Source organism: Leptosomus discolor, chromosome 6 (assembly GCF_034619465.1).
Source record: "Leptosomus discolor isolate bLepDis1 chromosome 6, bLepDis1.hap2, whole genome shotgun sequence".
NCBI lineage: Eukaryota > Metazoa > Chordata > Aves > Leptosomiformes > Leptosomidae > Leptosomus > Leptosomus discolor.
Window position 1 is genome coordinate 17,716,365 of NC_141396.1, and position 20,309 is coordinate 17,736,673.

A 20,309-nucleotide genomic window follows, 5' to 3' on the forward strand; every position below is an offset into this window, starting at 1 on the left:
AATGTTCTGCAAAGTCACAAGATAGCAAAGAGTTAAGAGTATTTACTGGCAACAACTGACCTGTCAGTCACTGTAACAGCAAAAATATATGCAGGAAAATTTGAAGGACAGCAGATCAGACATTTTGACTCAGCTGAAATCCATTTTAATCTTTGAACATGTGCCCCAAATCCATTTTGCACTTGGAAATAAAACAGGGAGGGTAACTGGAAAGCAGAATATAATATTCCTTGGTTTCCAGCCTTTTATGGGAGCTCTCATACTTGTCCTGTTATGGTGACTCAGAACTGCTGAGCAAAATAATCTGGGTTTGTTTCAGCAGCTGCAGCTGCATCTTTGCAATTTTATTGCCATTCTATAAAGTTCTCGAACATTTCCCCCTTGCTCCATTTTAGAATATGCACTCTACCCCCTTCTCCAAGTCAAGAATTGCACATGCCACTCTTCTCAAAATGAAAGTGTATTCTGTCTTTTGGCGAAGAGGCAGAGAAGGGCTGTGAATGGGGCATGGATGCAACTCAGAGGACATAGCTGGACAGAAACAGGGATGTGAGAGGGCAGAAGTGCCCATCCTGACCCTCCTTGGCTCTGCTCCCTCTCTACTCCATCTAAGCCCCAGACTCCACTAAAAACATCCATCTTCCTCCTCCTGCAGCCCAGGAGTGATTCCTGGCTGTGCCTGCCCAGTCTATTGCACATCTCCCTCCTTAAAGGATAATGGTCATGGCTCCAAATTTGGGAATCAGTGGTGTAACATACGTGATATATATGCAGGCAGTTTATGTAGAAACCACACCCAGACCACTAGGTCCCTGAGTTCAAAATGGATGGAGACTGGAAGAATACTATGGAAGTCCTCCATGCTTGCCCTATTTCTACACAGTTTCCTAGGTAGCTCACTTCTGACCACAGCCAGGAAAGAAGATGCTGGGCTGGATGAGCTTATGGTCTGACTCAGTACAAGCATTTTATGTTAGCCCTACCTTTCGAAAAGATAATGTAGCAGTAGAATGAATTTATTGACAATTTGTTCTTTAGTAGTAATAATAATGATGGCGGGGGGGAAACAAAAACAGACAAAATAAAAAAAAAAACAACAACAAAGCTTTAGATCATACATCACCTTAGAGTAATTGAGTGATTTATTTAAGCCCAAAAGTATGATGTCCAAACTTGACATAAAGAATGAGATTATATGATATGACGATATGGAAGTAAAAGTTCTGCAACTGAGCTCTATTTTTTGTGTCTAAACACCACAGAACAATACGTCAAAACCCACAAGCAAGTCAAATGCAATCTGAAGACAGATCAAAGCAGCTGGATCAAGGAGTTCAAGGTAGGAAACAGACAGCTATCACTAATTTTTTTTGTAATAGATATGAAAACTAGCATCCATATTTAAACCTCTAAGGTGCTGGTGACTCAGAAATATTTTATACTCTCATTTTCAGCAGAATTCGTTTAACTGATTTCAGTAATGACAGATATTTGCATATTTCCTTATACTGGAAAGAGTCACTCATAGGGCAATATTCCTACTTCCTAAATCACCCTTTATAGGCGTTCACTTTAAGTGAGCAAACAGGAAAAAAGTTGCAAAAAGGACTTCCTCCTAGGATTTCTACAGCAGCTCAGTAAAAACCAGTGAAGCAACAGTTCAGTACTACTCATACAGATCAAGCCTTTCTCACTGGATAACAACATGGCCACAAAACTACCATCTCAAGAGGAATTTGAGAACTGGACAGCTTTTCAAGTTGCAGATCTCTTAAGACAGGTACTGAATGTGTACGTAACATTTTAGACAGTCCGGTCTATATTCAGCTTGTAGAAACTCTTACTGGATTTATCTTTGAAAAACAGGTATCTTATCTTAAATCTAGCACAGATATTCAAAAGTACTGAAAACAGATTAGTCAGCAATTGTCACCTGCAGTAACTTATTAATATTATGCGAGTTTCTTGGTGCTCTCCTGTTTTTTACAGGAATTAAATTCACAATAGAAGCTCCTAGCTAAGGACTCCTACATAGCAAATCATATAAAAATATTTGCTTACAGGGATATTTCTTACAAAAGAAAAGGTATTTCATATCCCAATTTACTTCCTGCTGGGAAGAAATAACCATTTCACTGAAAGTGGGTCTATATTTATGTTTGAATATCTTTTTAAAATTTACAGCTTGTCAATAAGAATCTACTGTTTAAGTTTTCTTCTCAACACATATATACACATAGTGGTTGGTAGATGTTGCTTAAGTTTAACATACTTGATCTTTTGTTTAAATCATTCCTTTGTCTGCTTGTACATTTCCTAGTTTTGCATTGTTCTTTCTAGTATATGTAAAATAACCCAAATTGTACAAAATATTCCAAACTTGTCTTCAGTCTTCCTTCCACTACTTGAATAATCTCCTCCAAGATACATAAAATATATCCTCCATGATATACCCTTTTTTTATATCAGATTTTTCCTTGCAACTTAACCAAATACTATGACTCGAGTTTTTGACTTCTACCTGTAACTTACACAATAAAGTCCTTTCACTGCATTTATATAGTCTTATTTACATTCCTTTGGATTTTTTTAATGCAAGTTTCTCTATATAATTTTATATATAGCATTTTTCTGTCTTGTGTTCATCCTAATTCTAACTGTAGAAGCACCAATCTTTTTCTGTACCTGCTTTACACCAGCAGTGAGAGTTCATTGTCATTAAGGCTTCTTATCCTTTTCAGTTGAACAAGCATACAATCTTTTTCAAAGAAAGGGTTTCTACAGGACTTCCATTTGTAGCCACATAAAAAGTAGGCCAAAGTTTAAAATGTTCATTTTGTATTATTATTTTTCCATCTTGCTTTGTGCATAAATACATATGCTCATTCTTGTACAACTAAAAAGAAAAACAACCACCACAAAACAAAACCACAAACTGCTTTATAACACAGATGTATCATAGGTGGACTATTGCCCCTCCCCACATTGTGAAAGCTAACCTGTTCCATGGAATTAATTCATACCATAACGATAATTTATCAGCTAAACTGTGAAATTTTACTATGAACAGTTAATCAAAGGATTAATTAGCTCAAAACCTTTCAGCTTAAAGTAAATCAGACTAATTAATAGAAGATAGAATTATTTTAAAGTACCCTGGAATTCTACATCAGAATACAAGACAGAAAATTAATAAAAGTTGTTCAACAACCAAAGGCTTCCATGGAAATTTCAGCAGGCATGCCATAACTACTGGTTCCTCCTTGTTAAGGCAGAGTCTTCCAACTCTGTAAAAAGCTGTTAATGCCTATGCTTACACTCACATCACTGATTAAAGCAGCTAAATGATCTAATTACCACAGTATAACCAACATTGAGTGGCTGGCCATTCTGTGTATCAATGACTAGCACTGGGGAGCAGCAGCCATTTTCCTGCAGCCACCGTGTACAGAGCTGTTCAGCTCCCGCTGCCAATGCTCCAAAGAGAGCCTGATCACCAGGTACTACCATCATTTCCACAGTCAGCCAATGCACCATGGGCTGTTCTGGTTCTTCCCCCCTCCACGAGACTGGGCATGAGCCCTATGTTGCAGAAACAAGCACTCAAAAGTGCCAGAACTGGGATTACCTCTATAACCTGAATTTGCTCCCTTTTACATACACATCATGATAGTCTGTAATTGCTTCTTCATGTACTGCCTTCTCTATTCACAGAAGCCTGCCCTTTCAATGCATAGAAACCCCTGCTCTGGTGGGCCATTACAGAAATTGTAAGGTGTGCAAGGCCAGTGCTTGCTGAAAAAGTGAGAATGGATTCATGGTAATATTGATTTAAGTCTGCCGTGACATATAAGATTCTGTCACTGCCCCAGCTCATCATTTTCACCTGAAGCCATGCAAGTCACCCAGGAAAACCATGACATTTCCTGAGTGCTTGACTTGTAATTCCAGGCTCTGATTTGCAGAAGTGGTGGGAGGTAAGAGTTGCAGCCACAGTGGTAGCTCTGCTCAGAAGGTAAAAATGCCAAAATATCAAATATACAAATATATATATATATATATCACAGATCCTAAATATCTGTAGTTATGCATCCAAAACCACCAGTTATTGTATGAGTTTTATTTCTCATGCACCTCAGCCCCCCCCATACTAATAGAGTTTTCATCTCATAGGGTGGTCTTAGAAAAAGCAGTCAATTAATGTTTCTGAAGCACTCAGATAATAAAGAGAGTGCTGTAGAACAGCTCTGAACAAAAAAAAAAAAATCATTCTGGGTTCAGAGAAGGTTTGAATACTGTGCAGTATGGGTATACAAAATAGCAGACGATCAGTGAGCACTGAACAGAACGCAATATATTAAACAGCAGTTCAGGAAAGTCACATCAGCTTTTACGTGCTGTGACTAAGGCTGGGTCTGCTAGAAGAGGTATATTCAAGTTGGTGCCATAATATATATGTACAAGGCTTATGTACATTTGTATAGTGCTTTTTTAGCATTTCCTTAACTTTAACAGTCTTAATGTCATTTCCAAAACAGATTTTTGTGTCAAAAGTACATAAGTTATTAACTAACCATTCTGCAAGGTGTTTACAGTCTCATGAAAGGCATTTTGTATAAAATCAATAACTTCACTACTAAAAAATAATTAACCCTATTGATTTTGCTTTTTGCCTCTCATGAATAAGTGACAATAATAATGGAAACCTCTTAGCCCCATGCATGTAATTCCCTGTTATCTTGCATCTACACTATAACTGCTACAACACTGAGATATTCCATGTTGCATTCAGAGTTCATCTACTAGGTCTCCATTTGCCATTTAGCGCAGTCCCTCAGTACTGATCTTAAAGCTATGGAGTTAACATATTTGTAAGACAATTAAAGGTTCCATGGTCATCACTAAACACCAGTAGTGAGACACCTGCTTGTTGTCTGCTTGTCTGACAAGCTAGCCATGTAAAAAGATCAAATTTTCCCTTACAAAAAAAGTTACATGTTTGATTAATAGCATAAGGTAAAGCACAAAAGCAGTTAATCAGAGACAATAAATGGAGATAGAGCCAGCAAGTAGAAACAGATGGGCAAAAGTCAAGACTAGAAAATGTGCATGCCCTTGATTCTCTGCCTCTCCACTGACATCAGTGCAACTGAGGGCAAATTAACAAATCAAGCAAACAAACATCGGTTAAAGAGCACTCTCCTTTGAATTGTGATCTCTTCTGTATTGCATACAAGCAGCAGTCTCCCAATCATAGTATAAAAGAACAATTTATAAACTCAAGCATATTGGCTTACAGGCCAAACAAACTACCTATGTCTGAATATGAAATTTTCATATTAAAAAGTAGATAAAATATGCTTTGAATGTTTTTAAACATGATAATTTTTAAGTATTCTAGAAATAAATAATTATATTAGAAAGGCCACATAAATATTTCTATAAGAATAATTTATTTTCACTAATATTTCTCTGTTAGTGTCTGAGTTGGTCATAACTGCTACAGAAATCTACAGCTAAGCGTTACAAATACTAAAAATCATTTCAAGAGTGGTACATTCTTAAATAAAAGATTTCTAATTTTTTTTCCACTTTCCATGCATAACAGTGTAATTTCTTTGAAAAGCCAGGGTAAACCATCTAACATGCAATGAGATTGTTAGGACATCTTCAGCCCTGCTCCATTCCTTACTACTTTTTAAAAAGGAAATCAAATGTGTCCACTTTTTTTCCAAATTATTCTTTAGTTTCTCTCATAAAAAGATACTACTTCTGGACATTCCTTTTTCATTTTAATTTATAATCAACACCAACTTTCTTAAAAGAGACCACCACCACAACTATGTTACATAAAAGAAATGCCATTTCTGAACCTGAATTCTTTCCAGCAATGTCCCTCTATCCTGGGAACTGCAAGACACAGCTCAAGCATCTGCCGCTGAAGCCAAGCAGCAGCCAGTGTGCACAGAGGGTTGGTAAACAGGCATGTAGCAACAGAGGTTTCTCTTAGATAGGCTTCATTTTCCAGCAGTCAGTGATAGAACCATTTCCTGAGGTGATGGCACAGCTACTGACAGACTTTTGTCACAAGCTACCTTTTAACCTGTTTCTGATGCTGGCCGCCTCGTACCCCACAGCAATTTAAGTTCTGCAGTGTATTTCTGTTGGGCTCCTTGTTTCGTTTATGTTACATTTATTGCTTTATAATCTCATCCTGTCTACTCCATTCACAATTTTATCAGCCTTTATCCCCTGTACACTTTCTTCCTAAGAAAGAGGTAATACTGTGTCTTTTCTCTTATGTGAAAGTCATTATCTATTTTCTAAGCATTACTGTTATTCTGTCCAATATTCTTTTTCTAATTATCCACATCAAATAGTACAAAGATTTCCATAACCCCAAGTATTTGAGCATGGAAATATTAATTACCTTGTTTACAAATGTCAAGTTTCATACTAAATTAATAATTCTATTTTTTTCTCGCCTCAGTGTGGAATGCCTGAATCTGCTGTCATTGTGGAAAAACTGGGCATGAGTGGTTCTCATTTCTTGGTAAGCAAATATTTTGTAAGAGCCATCATTCAAGCATATTTGAGCATGAGGCTTGCATTTATTCTCTACAGTGCCAGGAAATAATCTGACGTTCTCCTTCTTCATACACACTTCATCAATTGCTCTCATTTCCCATTTTAGTGGGTTAATTTACATCTCTGACTCAAAGAACCCCACTGCACAACAGAAATCCCAACCAGCCCTTCTCCCCCTCCACAGAAAGTACAGACATGTAGAATCAGCCATTAGCACACAACTGTGGCAGGGAATGTCTCATGAAATGTGACCTAGAGGGGTTTTTTTAAAGAAAAAATGTATTTTAAAGCCATTGTTTATGTAAAATCTTTTTCATAAAACTTGCATGATTAAGAGTATTTATTAGCACAGAATTCTACATGAATTTTACAATGAAAGTTTACAGATACCAGGAACAATGTCTGAAAAAAAATCTGATAACTGCATTTGTTGACCTCTATAGAATTTTTCAAATGTATGGTTAATCAATTACAACTAATTAGAAAAGATGAATAGAATAACTCCTTGAACTGGGGCGATTCCTCTACCACTAATTTAATTTGTGTAGCTACTGAAGTAAGAGAACTTTAAGATCTGTTTTAAAGGTAAAATAATTGTTATAATGTATAACAACATATAATTTGTACTGCAGAGAAATTATGTTTACTTGGCACTTCGATGCTCAACAGAACTGTTTCCTGGATGCATCAGTAGATACATCTGCTGTTTATGTTAACAAGGACTTCAGTCCTGCAAAGTGATTCATTGGACCACAGCTACTCAGGTGCATACAGGTTCACTCTGTTTAAAACTGCATGGCCAGAGAGTAAAATTGGGTCTTACTACCAATTGTGCTAGCATAGTAGGGTGAACAAAGCTGTCAAATACAGACCGATTCCGGTCCCGTTCATGCATTATAAATTTAGTCGCTAAAGGTGCTGTAATCTCCATTGCTGGATGACAGGGAGTGAAGTTAAAGCTGAGGGCGAATGTGTTGGCTCCTTGTGCCTGCTGCAAGTAAACTATACAGCAGCAGTGGAAAAGGAATTGAGAAATATTTACAGACACTAGCGGTAACCTAGTCAAAACAAGTGAAAAAAATAAGGGAAACAATGTATGATCTTTGGTGATGGTCTGCAACACAAAAGCTGTGTGATTAAAAATGAAAGCATTTGCTAGCATGTTCTTCAAGCTCTGTATTGTCTTTAACACATCTTTAAAGATTATTTTGCACTGCAGAAAACATGGCAGTATATGTGTGATACAATAAGCAACATCTATTTTTGATGGCATTGTAGAGAAAATGAGACAGGTCTCACACACCAGTAGTAACCTTCCTACAGCTTTCATGTGTTTTTTAATTGAATTGCTCAGTAGTATTGTCAACATGATAAATCTGTAATAAGGTATGCTTGAAACAGAATTAATTATGACAATACTAAAAAAAATAATGATTCAAGAAGCTATGTTTTTGCTGTCATTAATAGCAATATTTGAGTAACTACAAGGTGTTGTTCTCCTATGTACAACATAATATGTATATTAATTTGTAAGTAACTAAAGCAATAGCCCACTTTTTTATTCCAAGCTCCTAGCCTAATATTCAAGAAAGCTATACTATTCTGGGGATGAAAAGTTCCTTCTCTCTTACACAGTGTCTGATTCAGAAAACACAGTTAGTAGATCCACCTTAACAATGTAGGACCAGATGGCTAACATGCACAATTCCACTCAGAAAATCTGAGTTTCTGTCTACACCACTTAAAGTGTGATTAACTGTATCTGCTGGTTTGCATAGAGGTGTCTGGAAATCCAAAATTCCAAAATGCTAATTCTCTTATTGTGTCTGTTTATTACCTTTGGCAAGTACCTTGGGGTTTGCACCTCAGTTTGTCAATCAGTTATAAGGGGCATATTATTTACTTCACTACATTCGGCAGAGTCTTCACAGGAGTCCAATATCACCTTTGGACACTGAGCTAAAAGTCACTAGAGTAAAGCTGGCCGTCTATCACTAGACCGCAGTGAACAAAAATCACCTAAAAACACATAAAACACAAAATATTTGAGCAAGTCTGAAGCCATCTGCCAAACAGCAGTGGCAGGTTTATCTTCACATATTAATACTTTTAAAAAATCAAATACAAGTTTGCCACTATGCATGTGTGTAGATCTCATAACATATCTGCAACACTTCTATGTGTCTACCTGATGTTAGTGGATATTTAGATACAGATCTGGTTTTGCTATGAGATCTGTTAAGTATCACTGGACAGAAAATTCCTTCTAGTCCAGCAGATAAAGAAGAAAGCAACTCTCTGTGGTGACTTCTATGCAAATTTAGTGAACTTCCCCTCACACACACACTCAAAGAGGCACAATTTTCTGGTCTACCTTTGCATGGTCTGAAAAACTGTCTTCCATCCATGGTTGTTGCTGCTGAAAGCACGTAAGAGTGCCTGTAAGAGCTGAGAGGACAGCCTGAGCGGAGCCAACTCAATGCCTACCAGCAGCCCTTCACAACTCTCAGACAAGCCCTTCCTCTCACCGTAAAATTCCTCCAGCCTGCCCAAACCTCTGCCATGACACTGACACCTTAAGCATATGCAGCAAAGGCTGTTTGTATTAGTGACATATGACAAAATTCAGAGAGATAACGCCCCTCGGGTGTGAGCAGCATGCTGGCCCACTTGTGGGCCTCACTGGCAGGTACGTTTCCTGGAAAGAAACTTGTGCAGCCAGTGTGCTGCACATTTATCACAGGATATACACAAACACACCAGCTGTGCCTCTGTTTCCTCTGTGGTTTCAGTGAGGACACTCATTTTTTTTTAGTTTTTCCAGAGAAAGAATGTTATCAAAAGTTGGGGAAATGCTGCAGAAAGTAATATCCTAAGGCTCACCACTTAGCTAACACATAACTTCTTAGGTGGCCTTCCTGCACACCACCTCCTTTATGTTAAATGCAAATTACATTTTATTTGAAAGTGAATCACATGGCTTTATCAATACCAAGGTCTTTTTGAAGTTTAACATGTTCAAAGTTAAGGCATGCAGGCACTGTAGCCACATAATCTGTGGTAAGTTGGCCACAACACCTTAAATCAATTTTGACTGGTTTCAGAAGAGAAATAGAGTAATCAACATTTATATGGTTGTTTCTTTGAATATTTCTTGTCTTGGCTAAAAGACAATCACATTTATAGCAATATTATATACTGTTTTTCATAAACACACTGAGTATCAAAGCAATCTTTTATAGGAACCAAAATTACATCCATGTTATACAAATTTAGAAGTAATAGCTCTTCCTTTACACTTGTGTAGAATCTAAAAACGCAAAAGGGTGGTTTATTAGATCTGAAGTGTACCTTACAGTTTAATTTTTTATCAATAGTACTATACTTGTGATAGTTATTCAATATGCAGGTCACATCTGAATGATGCTAATCTAGTCCTAATGTGCAAATCTACATTTAGCCACAGCTGCATTGCACAGACCATATTATATTCTCTCTTGCTTTTTAATGTCTGACGTCGCTACACTGTACTCTGCTTTTCAGCTCCCTCTAAGAGTAGGTTGCTTGTTTGATGGGGTTTTTTTTAATTCTGTTTTGAATTCCCAGTGACAGACTAAAAGATTAAAAAAACCCAGTACATTTTGACTTGAACTTCAGAACCAAAAAAAGGTAAACTTTCTTACTGGATTTGTATATAGAAATTTACTAAAAGAAATCTCAAACATAACATTGATTCAAAACAGCTCTCATGTATTTCTCCTCTACCTTGCTATTTCAAAATGTGTTTTGAATTGCATGGATGGAATACCACTGCCTTGGAGAAAACCAGTCCCATTTTCTTCACCAATACACTAGCGGAGATTTTTCAATTAATATTTAGAGAATAGAACCTGTGTCTTCCTGTGGGAGATTTGTGCCTCCCCCTGCCAGTGCAAAACACTGCCAGAGCTTGCCAGGTTCAACTCACTGAGGCTGTACTTTGGCATCCATTTATGTCAGCACTGCTACTGAGAAAAAGCAACTATTGTCTCACTTGGCCCCTCCTGCCCATCCCTGCAATGCAGAAGCAGCAGACAGGAAAGGACAGGAACCACATCTGCTTTCTCTAGTGTCCACAACAACCAAACACACCACACCTAGAGCTCCTCTGTTGCTATATGAATGCTGCAGAGTCCCACAAGATCTAAATCACTTCCCCAGTTTCAGCTAAGAGAGTGTTTCTCAATACTGCAAGTGGTATTTTAGCAGCATGGGGTAGAAGAATGCAGAAGAACAGATTAAAATTGGTTTTGGCTGCTTGGATATCTGTTAGGAAAGAGCTAACCAGCATCAGGTTCTGTTCAACTGGATCTGACATCCACCCCAGTACACTTTCAGAAATAAAATTTGAACTATGAATGCATTGAGTTTCTGGGGGTGTTGGGGTGGGGGTTTTCTAGGTCTTACATACACCACAGAAATTAGAAACTTAAACAACAGAAATAAGAAGTTTGCTAAGTACTTCTTTATAAGCTAATTCCTCTGGGAAAGGGCCAAAAAAAGTTTTGTAGTGTTTTTCCCAGTATCAAGAAAGCATAGAAAGTTTGCATATGGGTGAGGTACACAGAAATATGATGCAAGTTGCAGGTACAGTTGAGTCACACTCTCAGGGTGGCTGCTGACAGCTAAATACCTCAGTTCCATAGCCCACGTTCAATAATATACCACTGTCACAGATGAGTGTTTTAAATCACTTAAATCACACTTCTTGAGGAATCCTTGTTTAGGATCCTGCTTGCTACTGAATGAGTAGAATGCACTTCACCTCACTCAGAAAAGCAGCAATATGTTTTATTGAGATAGAATGAATTGAATTAATTTGGTAGAATTTAACAAAGTTTAACAGAGATTTATCAATGTTCAATTTGATGGCAAGGTTCACCTTATTAATTACTGCATATTCAGAAGAAGCATACAAGGGAGAATTGAATTACACTGGAGTTAGGATAATTTATAGAGAGACTAGAGATGTAAAGGGTACGAGAGACCTTCCCACTGAGTTATGAGATTCAGAAAGGACCCCCTTGCTTTCTAAACTCCTTCTCAGAGAGAAGTCTAGGTGCAGCTGAATCCAGGCTTAGCCTCAGACTTTCAACTGTCTATGTCTAAGGGCAGGTGTGCAGGGAATAAGGGAATAATAATGCTTAAATATTAGTAATTTATTAGGGTGATTTAACAAAATTTACCATAATCAACATAGTAATTTGGTTAAAGATTTGAGAATGGCAGGATTTACATGAGATATATGATAGTTTCCTAAATCAAGTTGTGCACACGTATACACAGACACAGATAGGTACAGAGATTAAATTGTATACATATACCCACAAATATAGTAGTTAAATTGTACAGCCACACACACAGAAGTACAGAGGTTAACCTATGGTCCAAACCTTTCTCCTACCATACTTGCAGTAATATATTCTTCTACTGCACTTGCAGTAAATTATAGCAAATTCACTGGCACTTGACAGTAAACAATCATTGGTATCTCCAGAAAATCCACCCAGAGAGGCATCCCAGCTCCAGGGGGGGATACTGCGCCACAGCCTTTTACAATCCCAGGGAGCTCAAAGAAGGCTCCATTAGGCTGTCACATTTATGGGCTAAAGTGGTTTGCTCATAATCAGATCACATGCAATGGAAAGATAGGCATGAGGTTCCTTGTACCCACAACCTTCTTTGTTTCATGATAAACGAGTTTGGAAAAGCCACCTGTTACTGGTAATGCAAACTCAGCTGTGTTGATATTTGTTGTGCTGCTCTGCTCCACAGTGGGAGTTTGGAAAAGACTGAAACTAGGGGTGTTCTTGGCCTGGCTATGGCTCAGGACTTCACCTCCTCTGAAGCCTGCACCAAACCACTACCAGTCTGGTCAAGGCGTCAAGCATACCTGTTACCCTTCATTAGGCTCTCTCTTGGGCTTGCTATTTATAGGATTGCAAGATGATTGACTTTAGTCATTGTTCTTTCTGTATTTGGCCACTATTTGTCAGTTATTTCCAACTCCTTCCAGAGCGGGCTATGATCCAGTCAGGAGGAGTTTCAGGTACAGTTAAGGAGCACCCAATCATCCTAACTCGCTGCAGGCAGCAGGAGTTTCAGGTGCAGTTAGGGAGTGCCTAATCACCTCAGCACACTGCATGGTAACCAGGACGCGAAAACACCAGTTGCTCAAACTCACTGCCTTTGAGGTCAAGACAAGAGCAAAATGTTAGCTGGTCCTGACATCATAAGGCGGCCCAGGGGCAAGTTTACACCACCACAACCACTTATCTCAGAAAGCAGTAAAAAAAAAAACGCTTGTTTATAATCTCACAAAACCTCAATACTAATGTTTTTGAGGTACCCAAGCGTTTTGTGTGAGTAGAAGTGTTGTAGGCATTGTTTGTCATGCCTTTGGCAAGCACACAATGCCCTCATGACAAACACCAACAATTGTTCACCACAAAAAGTACATATTTTGAGCTGCAAAACGTGATTAGGCCACTTAACTGCATTAATTTAATTGCCTTTTTGCACAATTTCTATTTCTCTGACATTCCTTTCTCCTATTCACACCACCTGACACACACACACACACCCCTCTCATTTCCCCAATATTCTTTGCAGGGGTTAAGCCCCTTTTTGCCCCCTCCCCTTTACACATCCTTGCCTTAGGTGCCTTCCAACACCTAGTGCTTTGCTTCTGCTTGTCTTTCAGCCAGGGTCCTCCTTCCTTTTTCTCCTCAATTAAGTCCTATTGTTCATGAAAGGAAATTTCTCCTGTTGACATTTCTCATTGATATGTAGTCCTATGGGTTTTCCTCATGTCCATCCTTCTCAACTGTAGAGGTTCCCTGACAAAGGCAGCTGAGCTGGCCCAGGTACAAGAAGGGTATTTTTTTCATTTCATTTTCATACCTTCATTTCCAGGTACCCACACAGCAAGTGCTTTACAGACTTTGAAAACACTGTTAAACCTGTTTAAAATGAAAGTTTCTCAGGGCAGGTGGAAACAGAAAATAGTTTCTCCTCAGGGGAGATGGATGCAAAGCATTAAAATGGAGGGCAGAAAATGTAACAAAAAACAGACATGTGCAATCTTTTCCCCTTAGCCGTTCTTGCAGTGACGTAGGGGAGCTGCCAGCGAAGGGACAGTTAGCAAGAGGTTCCTAGGTCACCCCAAACTTCATCGGCTATCAAGTAGGGAGGGGTTTGTTTCTGTTTCTTGCTGTTTGTAATAAAATAGGAAAACGTTTCTAAAAGCAGAATCACATGTACTTACAGTCATTTCAGAATGAGGAAAATGATACAAGCACACCACAGAAACGAGGCAAGCGCTGTTAAACATATAAAGCAACTAGAATCAAAGAATGACCTTAAAGAGACCAGCACTAAAAGGGAGATATTTTACAGCTTAGCACATCTGCTGCTTATCAATCATCTTCAATTAAGTAGTAAGGTACAAGGGTATTACATATTCACATATCTTCAACAAAGCATAAGGCATCTGTAAAGCAAAAGCAAAATTTGCGTATATATCCTTATTCTTCAAAAAAACCCCAAAAGATATATATGAAGATAGGTTACTGAACGTAGATATAATTCCTGAAATCTAGGGCACTGTGAAGTTATGCATCATTATCTGACACATAAGAACACAAGTGATTTTAGCTATCAATTCTTTAATTTCATTTTTAATGTATTAATATTAGTAAAGAAAACACTCAAAATGTTAGACCAAGATACAAAGTCAAATGTCATTATCAACAGATGCCCATGAATGTTCACTTAGAAACTGAATTTGTATCGAATAATTTTGAATTATTTTCCTGCTAAGTGTTTTCAAATATTACAAAAGCAATTTAATAAAAACGTCTAATGCCATGATCTAGCAATGTAGTCCTGTAGTAAGAAATCCTGAGTCAGTGCAAAAGTATTCATTGCAGGAGTGGCCCCTTAATTTTTTCTGTGACAGCGGAAGATTTCTACTCACGTTCCAAATGCTGCTGCCAGAAATTATATGAACATAAATTTGTTTGTTTTATGCAGTAGCTGCAAATTACGGGAAAGTTTCTCTGTTTTCCAGTCTTTAAGCTCTTGGCACATAACAATCCAATCAAATTCTAAATGTCAAATTAGTCATAATTACATTAAATATGGATTAAAGGAATATCTTTTGATGCCAAATTCTTTGTTCTTAAAGTTTACTGATCATTTTAAATGTTATTAAAAAGATCCTTCACGTTTTGGGGACCTTTCAAATTCAGGAAACATGAAAAAGAATGTGAAATTTGTGGAAATTTTTAAACCACTGTGTCATAGTTTCCAACACTGACTTTGTAAGCCTTGAGCTGAAAAATAGGAAAACTCCACAGTCTCAGGCTTTCCAATTTTGAACTTCCTCCTGTTTCTCCTTTATTCAAACATCCCAGTTGTATAAATGCACCCCCTCTGAGATAATTTTAGGAAATTGTCTTTAGAGACCATTTGTGATTTGAAGAATCTTCATTTTGGGTGCTTTTGTACTCTTTCCCTCCTGAAAAATCAGGAGCTTTTACAATGTGTGCCAGTTGAAACTTCACAACACTAATGCCTAAAATCATTAGTCATTTTTAAAAATCTAGCCAGAAACTATAATCACTCTCCCATTGTTAAATACCAGCTGCTAACCATTTCAGAAGTCTTCTGGAGTCCCTAAAATGTCACAATTTAATCCCTCAGCTTTCATATTAGCTGTTTCCAATACAGGGCTATAAATTCCTAATTCTCCACTCTTTATTTTATCCTTGAAAAGGCAGGTGAATGTGGGAAACTGATACTAAAATGCCAAGTTCATTTTATCATTGTTTATCTTCTGTACAAGACTGATCTTACAAAAAAGGAAAAAAAAAAAAGAAAAATCATCAATAGGTAAAGGCATAATCTAAGTTACATCAAGATTATTTAATGAAATAATTACAAGTTTCAGTGAGCAAGTCCCACAGAAAGTCAGGAAAACAACTCAAGCAGAGAAGACAGCAGGTTTTCTCTCCTCCTAATACATACTTTTCTTATTAAAATTGCTTACACATATATATGCATACGTAAGAGTGAACCTAATTTATCATTACATATTGATAGTTCCAGCTCCAGCAATGCAAAGCTACCAAACTAGACAATTACAGACAGTTTTGTCTATTTGTCTGAATGTCACTCAAGACACACAGCAGTTGGAAGGCATTAGCCGACTGTGGCTTGTAGAAGTATTTGAGGAAGTTGTACTTCATGCTTTTCTGTTAATGAAGAACTAAACTGGAACAATCAGTGAGAATTTCCCAGGGATACAGATTTAGATGAGGCCACATTTATAAGATTTGTGCTCTACCTTTCTGGAAGAGTAGAAGAAAATAAAGTGCAGGAATGCAAGCTTTGCAGCAGCACTTGGCTCTTAAAAATTAAAAGACTGCTTTCATAGAAGAACGAGAAAGACTTGCACTAACGGTGGGAACACTAATCAATTTGCAAGTAGCACTTCCTTCTGTAAACTTTGTTTCCTCTAAACCCAAAATGACTGAAAGAGATTAGAGAATTAAAAAAGCAAAAACTCTCTTTTGCTCCACAGCAGTTGTGGGTACAAGCCTTTATCAACAGAGTCTATGCTGGTTCTGTGAAAGGGTATGTTACATGAAAAATTGCAGGTACAAGAGACATGAAAGCAAAGCTGAAAATTAATCAGCAGGTAACAGTGTGTCCACAGGAAGGGAAAGCCTAAGCCCATTTGATTTTGTCCGTCTCACATCTATATGACATCTCACATACAACTTTAATAGTATGAGGGAAATGGTAAAGAATTTATGTTCACTTTTGGGTCCAATTTCTTTCACAGGAATCTTTTTTATTATTAGAAATTTTAATTTATAAGAAAATCTAGTCTTACAACGTCAATTTATAATGGCCATAGAGTTACCCTAGGTAGTATCTTTTTTTAAAGAGTAAAAAGAAATACTGGAAATCTAGTAATCATGTAACAGAAATACAGCAGTGAGGACAACAGGATATACATGCCTGGACCTCACTGACCAGACTAAACTCAAAACTCTATCACTCCTTAACATCACGCAAATGAAAAGAAGATGACAATGAATTCAAAGTATCAAAATCTCAATCTGATTAAACCAAGGATAATGTGCTTGCACTGATTTAACTGTCTTGTTGATGAGGGAGGACCACAGTCCTCTTAGCCTGGAAGCTATTTCTGAAGGTTTCTGAAAAAATACTTCTTTCTGTAGCAAAGACTAAAATCAGATAAATATTATCAGTTCTCATGAGAAAGCATGAACAAGGTTAAAAATCAATGTTATAAAGGAGTTTTTCTAAGAAAGGGACACTCTTAGGGCTCTGTTAGTTTGGAAAGGTGAATACCTACAAGTTCACTGAAAACAAGGAAATCCTGTGAGCACCAGATAATATAACAGGGAGAAAGAGCTCCTTGGGAACAGGCCAGGGAGAGTCTGAAATTTTAAGTTGTTTATTTCCATTGGGTTCAGGAAGGGAGAACTTCAGCAATTTTCTAGGTAAATACAGGATTGCATTACATAATATAGCTTGCTTTAGCATAAGTTTCTATTCCAGAGGGAACCTGGAAGGACTCTGAATATTAACAAATTACTTGGGCCAGTGGATGATGCTAGTGCCAAAACCAGATAAATTTCCAAGAGGGTACATTTCAAACTGCTATTCCTGATGAATCAAAGCAGAACTAATTTGAGTCCTGATTGCAGAAATGAAATTATTAAATAAATAAATTAATTTAAACAACTTTGATTTCTGAAAAGAGCAGAGAAAGAAGTACACTTTTGTTAAAACATCTTCTAAACCCGTCTGGATGCTGCTACTATTAAGCTACTAAATGTAAAGTGACATGAACTAAAGCAAAAAAGTACAGTGTTATTCCCTAAAAGACATCCACAGGGGTGTTAGATGAGGATGATTATGCCAGGATGGTTCTGCTGGTAAATTTTTTACATAGATGCGCTTGTAGCTGAAGATGTAGATATAACCCACAATAGCCTGAGCGCATTTTGCTAATGCTGATCGAGCTGTTATGGCTGTATTAAAAGGCTTAACTCAGCTAAAATGAAAATCCGTGAAGTCTGTAATGCAAATTTATAGAATCAAGAAACACAGAGGCAGACAAAGACCAAGTTACCAAGTGTCAGGGGGTTTCCCTTAGTAAAATAAAGGCATCCTGTTTTGTTTTACATTATGCCATCTGCTCTGAATAAGCATGATGCTCGGGTGGGGGGGGGGAGCAAACAAAACAGCTACAAAACCTGTAGATTGCTACAAATGTAGTGACTGCTAAATTTCAGTGTAATACTGACTTTAATTTAAGATGGTCAGCAGATGGCTTGCATAACTTGTCAGTTATCAACATCCTGTGAAGAGCAACAAAAGGCTGTAGCCATTCCTAGAATAGCTCGAAGAGACTATTAAATATTTATCAGTCTTTCCATATCCAAAAACTCATGGAATTTGCCCACATTAAAAAAACCCAACAGAACAACAAACATACAAATGCAATTGCAGAGATCTCTCATTAGTGAGTTTTCCCAGTGTCAATTCTGTGCACAAGGACAGAATTTAGCATTAGGGAATCTGGCTTGAAGTTTGGGTTGCATTGCTGGAAAACCACATGACACACTGGCACTTAGAAAGAGTCATGCTGGAAAGAAATTAGAATTCCCAGATGTCCCACAAAACCAGTCCTTAGAAGAGTAAGAATTTCAATCATTTAATGTATTTTAGGCCTTTGGAATACTGAAATCTATCCAAAATTCACATTAGCGTGGCAAATGCAAAAGCACAGCTTCTACTTGTAAGGTAGTTGGTTTTCTGTAGGTGTTATTACCTGCAGTATTTGAATTTGCATTAGCAAAAAAACAAGCACAAAATTCCTCTGAAAGATATTTTAAATTGTTAGTTAATATTGAGTCCTGCTGTAGAATGCTTCTATTTTGTGTCTATGCTTTTGTTTTTATTTCCTCCACTGCTCCTCTGTAGCTGGGCTTTTTCGCTTAACTATTTTGACCCTTGCTACTTGAATGCAATCTGCATTTTTAGAAGGTATTATTGTCTGCATTCTTGCAACGTAGTCCTTGAAAAACGTAAGATTGAGAACTATTAAAACCTTAGATATGCTGAGGGTTGATTTGTCATGGTATGGCCCTGACAGAGTAAAAACGTGATTTTCCATTAAACTTACTTAAAAGTCCCAGTATACTGAAACAACATCTGATCGGCACAACAGGAGTAGGCAGGGTGCTTAACCATCTGAATGTAGGATAGAGACAAATAACTGTACAGGTTGTGCAATTTCTTTGTCAAAAAAATATACAAACACTAGATTACAAATATATATAAGATATTTATAGCTGACAACCTGTTTCACTGACTCAGAGCTACCCAATGCTGACATTTGCCCCAAATGCCTTATTTCCTGTGAAGGGGGATATGCAACACTTCATTTGTACATGTGCTTGTCTGGGTCCTGTAGTATATAAAAAGCAGATTAGAGAAATGTCTATGTGTGCCAGCATCATGTTGTAAGCGAAAGAGATTCTTAACTCGAACAAACAAAAAAACCCTCAAAAACTGAATGCTTTTGATTCAAGTGATTCACAGAGTATATGAAATGTATGTGTAAAAACATAGCACCAAATTTTAAAGAGGTAATAGGAAGAAAAGCAAATAAAATCTCTAAGAATATGTACCATCCCCAAAGCCTGGTGTTGTATTTGGTCATAGCATATATACTTTCCCAACAGAAAGTCCTCTACCAACAAAATTTCGGTCTTTTTTTAGAACTGTACCATGCATTATTTATGGTGTTATTGTTTCTTCCTTTTCCCTGTCCAGTTAGCTATTCTTGAACTTGACAGTGTAGCAGCACTACATTTTCTATTTGGTCTTGAAGGATTTTTGTGACCGTGCTTATGAATAAATTCAGGAACACAAGAAACTGAGGAACTCAACAATTAGGTCATATGAGGGGTTTTTTATGTTTTCTTAAGTTTTTCATCATAACACAAACCACCACATTGGTTCCAAATGGAAGAAATATCCATTTGTGCAGCACAGATGAAATGGGTATAATCTGACATTTGCAGAGAATAGCTGGATTTCCACACTGTAACGTGAAATATGGTTCCAAGGCGAAGAACTTCTAGAATATGATTTTGCCTTCATTGAGCTTCAGTTTGAAGTAACCCACATTCATGAGATCTCGGATATGAATTTTAATCAGCTAAAGCCAAATAGAGCCACTTTTGTCATGCTAAATGGTACCCAGATCCACAGACACTCCACACAAGCATGGCCATCAGTCAGAAGGTCAACAACTATCCCAATATCCACCATTTGAACATGTGCATGCTCACATACACATCTAAATGTGCTGCAAATCCACTCACTTGCATAAAGACAATAGCGAGAAGCAGTATTCATTTCAAAAACATGTCAGAATGGGAAAGGCCAGGGTCTTCTACTTGGCAGGTGATGCAATACAAGAAAATGAGGAAAACCAAATAATAAATGTAAGTACTTTAGAAGGCATCTGGTCATACTATGCAAGTATATTACATGGCTGGGTAATTACAGTCACATGTAAAAAGCAGTAGTTAGAGAGTACTAAAGGAAAAGAAAATGGAATTTTATTA

The 20,309-nt window shown here is 37.4% G+C and overlaps 1 protein-coding gene across 1 annotated transcript in view; it reads left to right on the forward strand.

Moving 5' to 3' along the window:
- Window positions 1-1,705: 1,705 nt before the first annotated feature.
- Window positions 1,706-20,309, forward strand: part of BLNK (B cell linker) — a 99,700-nt gene continuing 81,096 nt past the window's right edge. Inside the window, exons 1-2 of the mRNA XM_086466797.1 lie at window positions 1,706-1,780; window positions 6,491-6,553. Of these exons, the coding sequence (XP_086322923.1) occupies window positions 1,706-1,780; window positions 6,491-6,553 (138 nt within the window). The remainder of the gene's footprint in view (window positions 1,781-6,490; window positions 6,554-20,309) is intronic.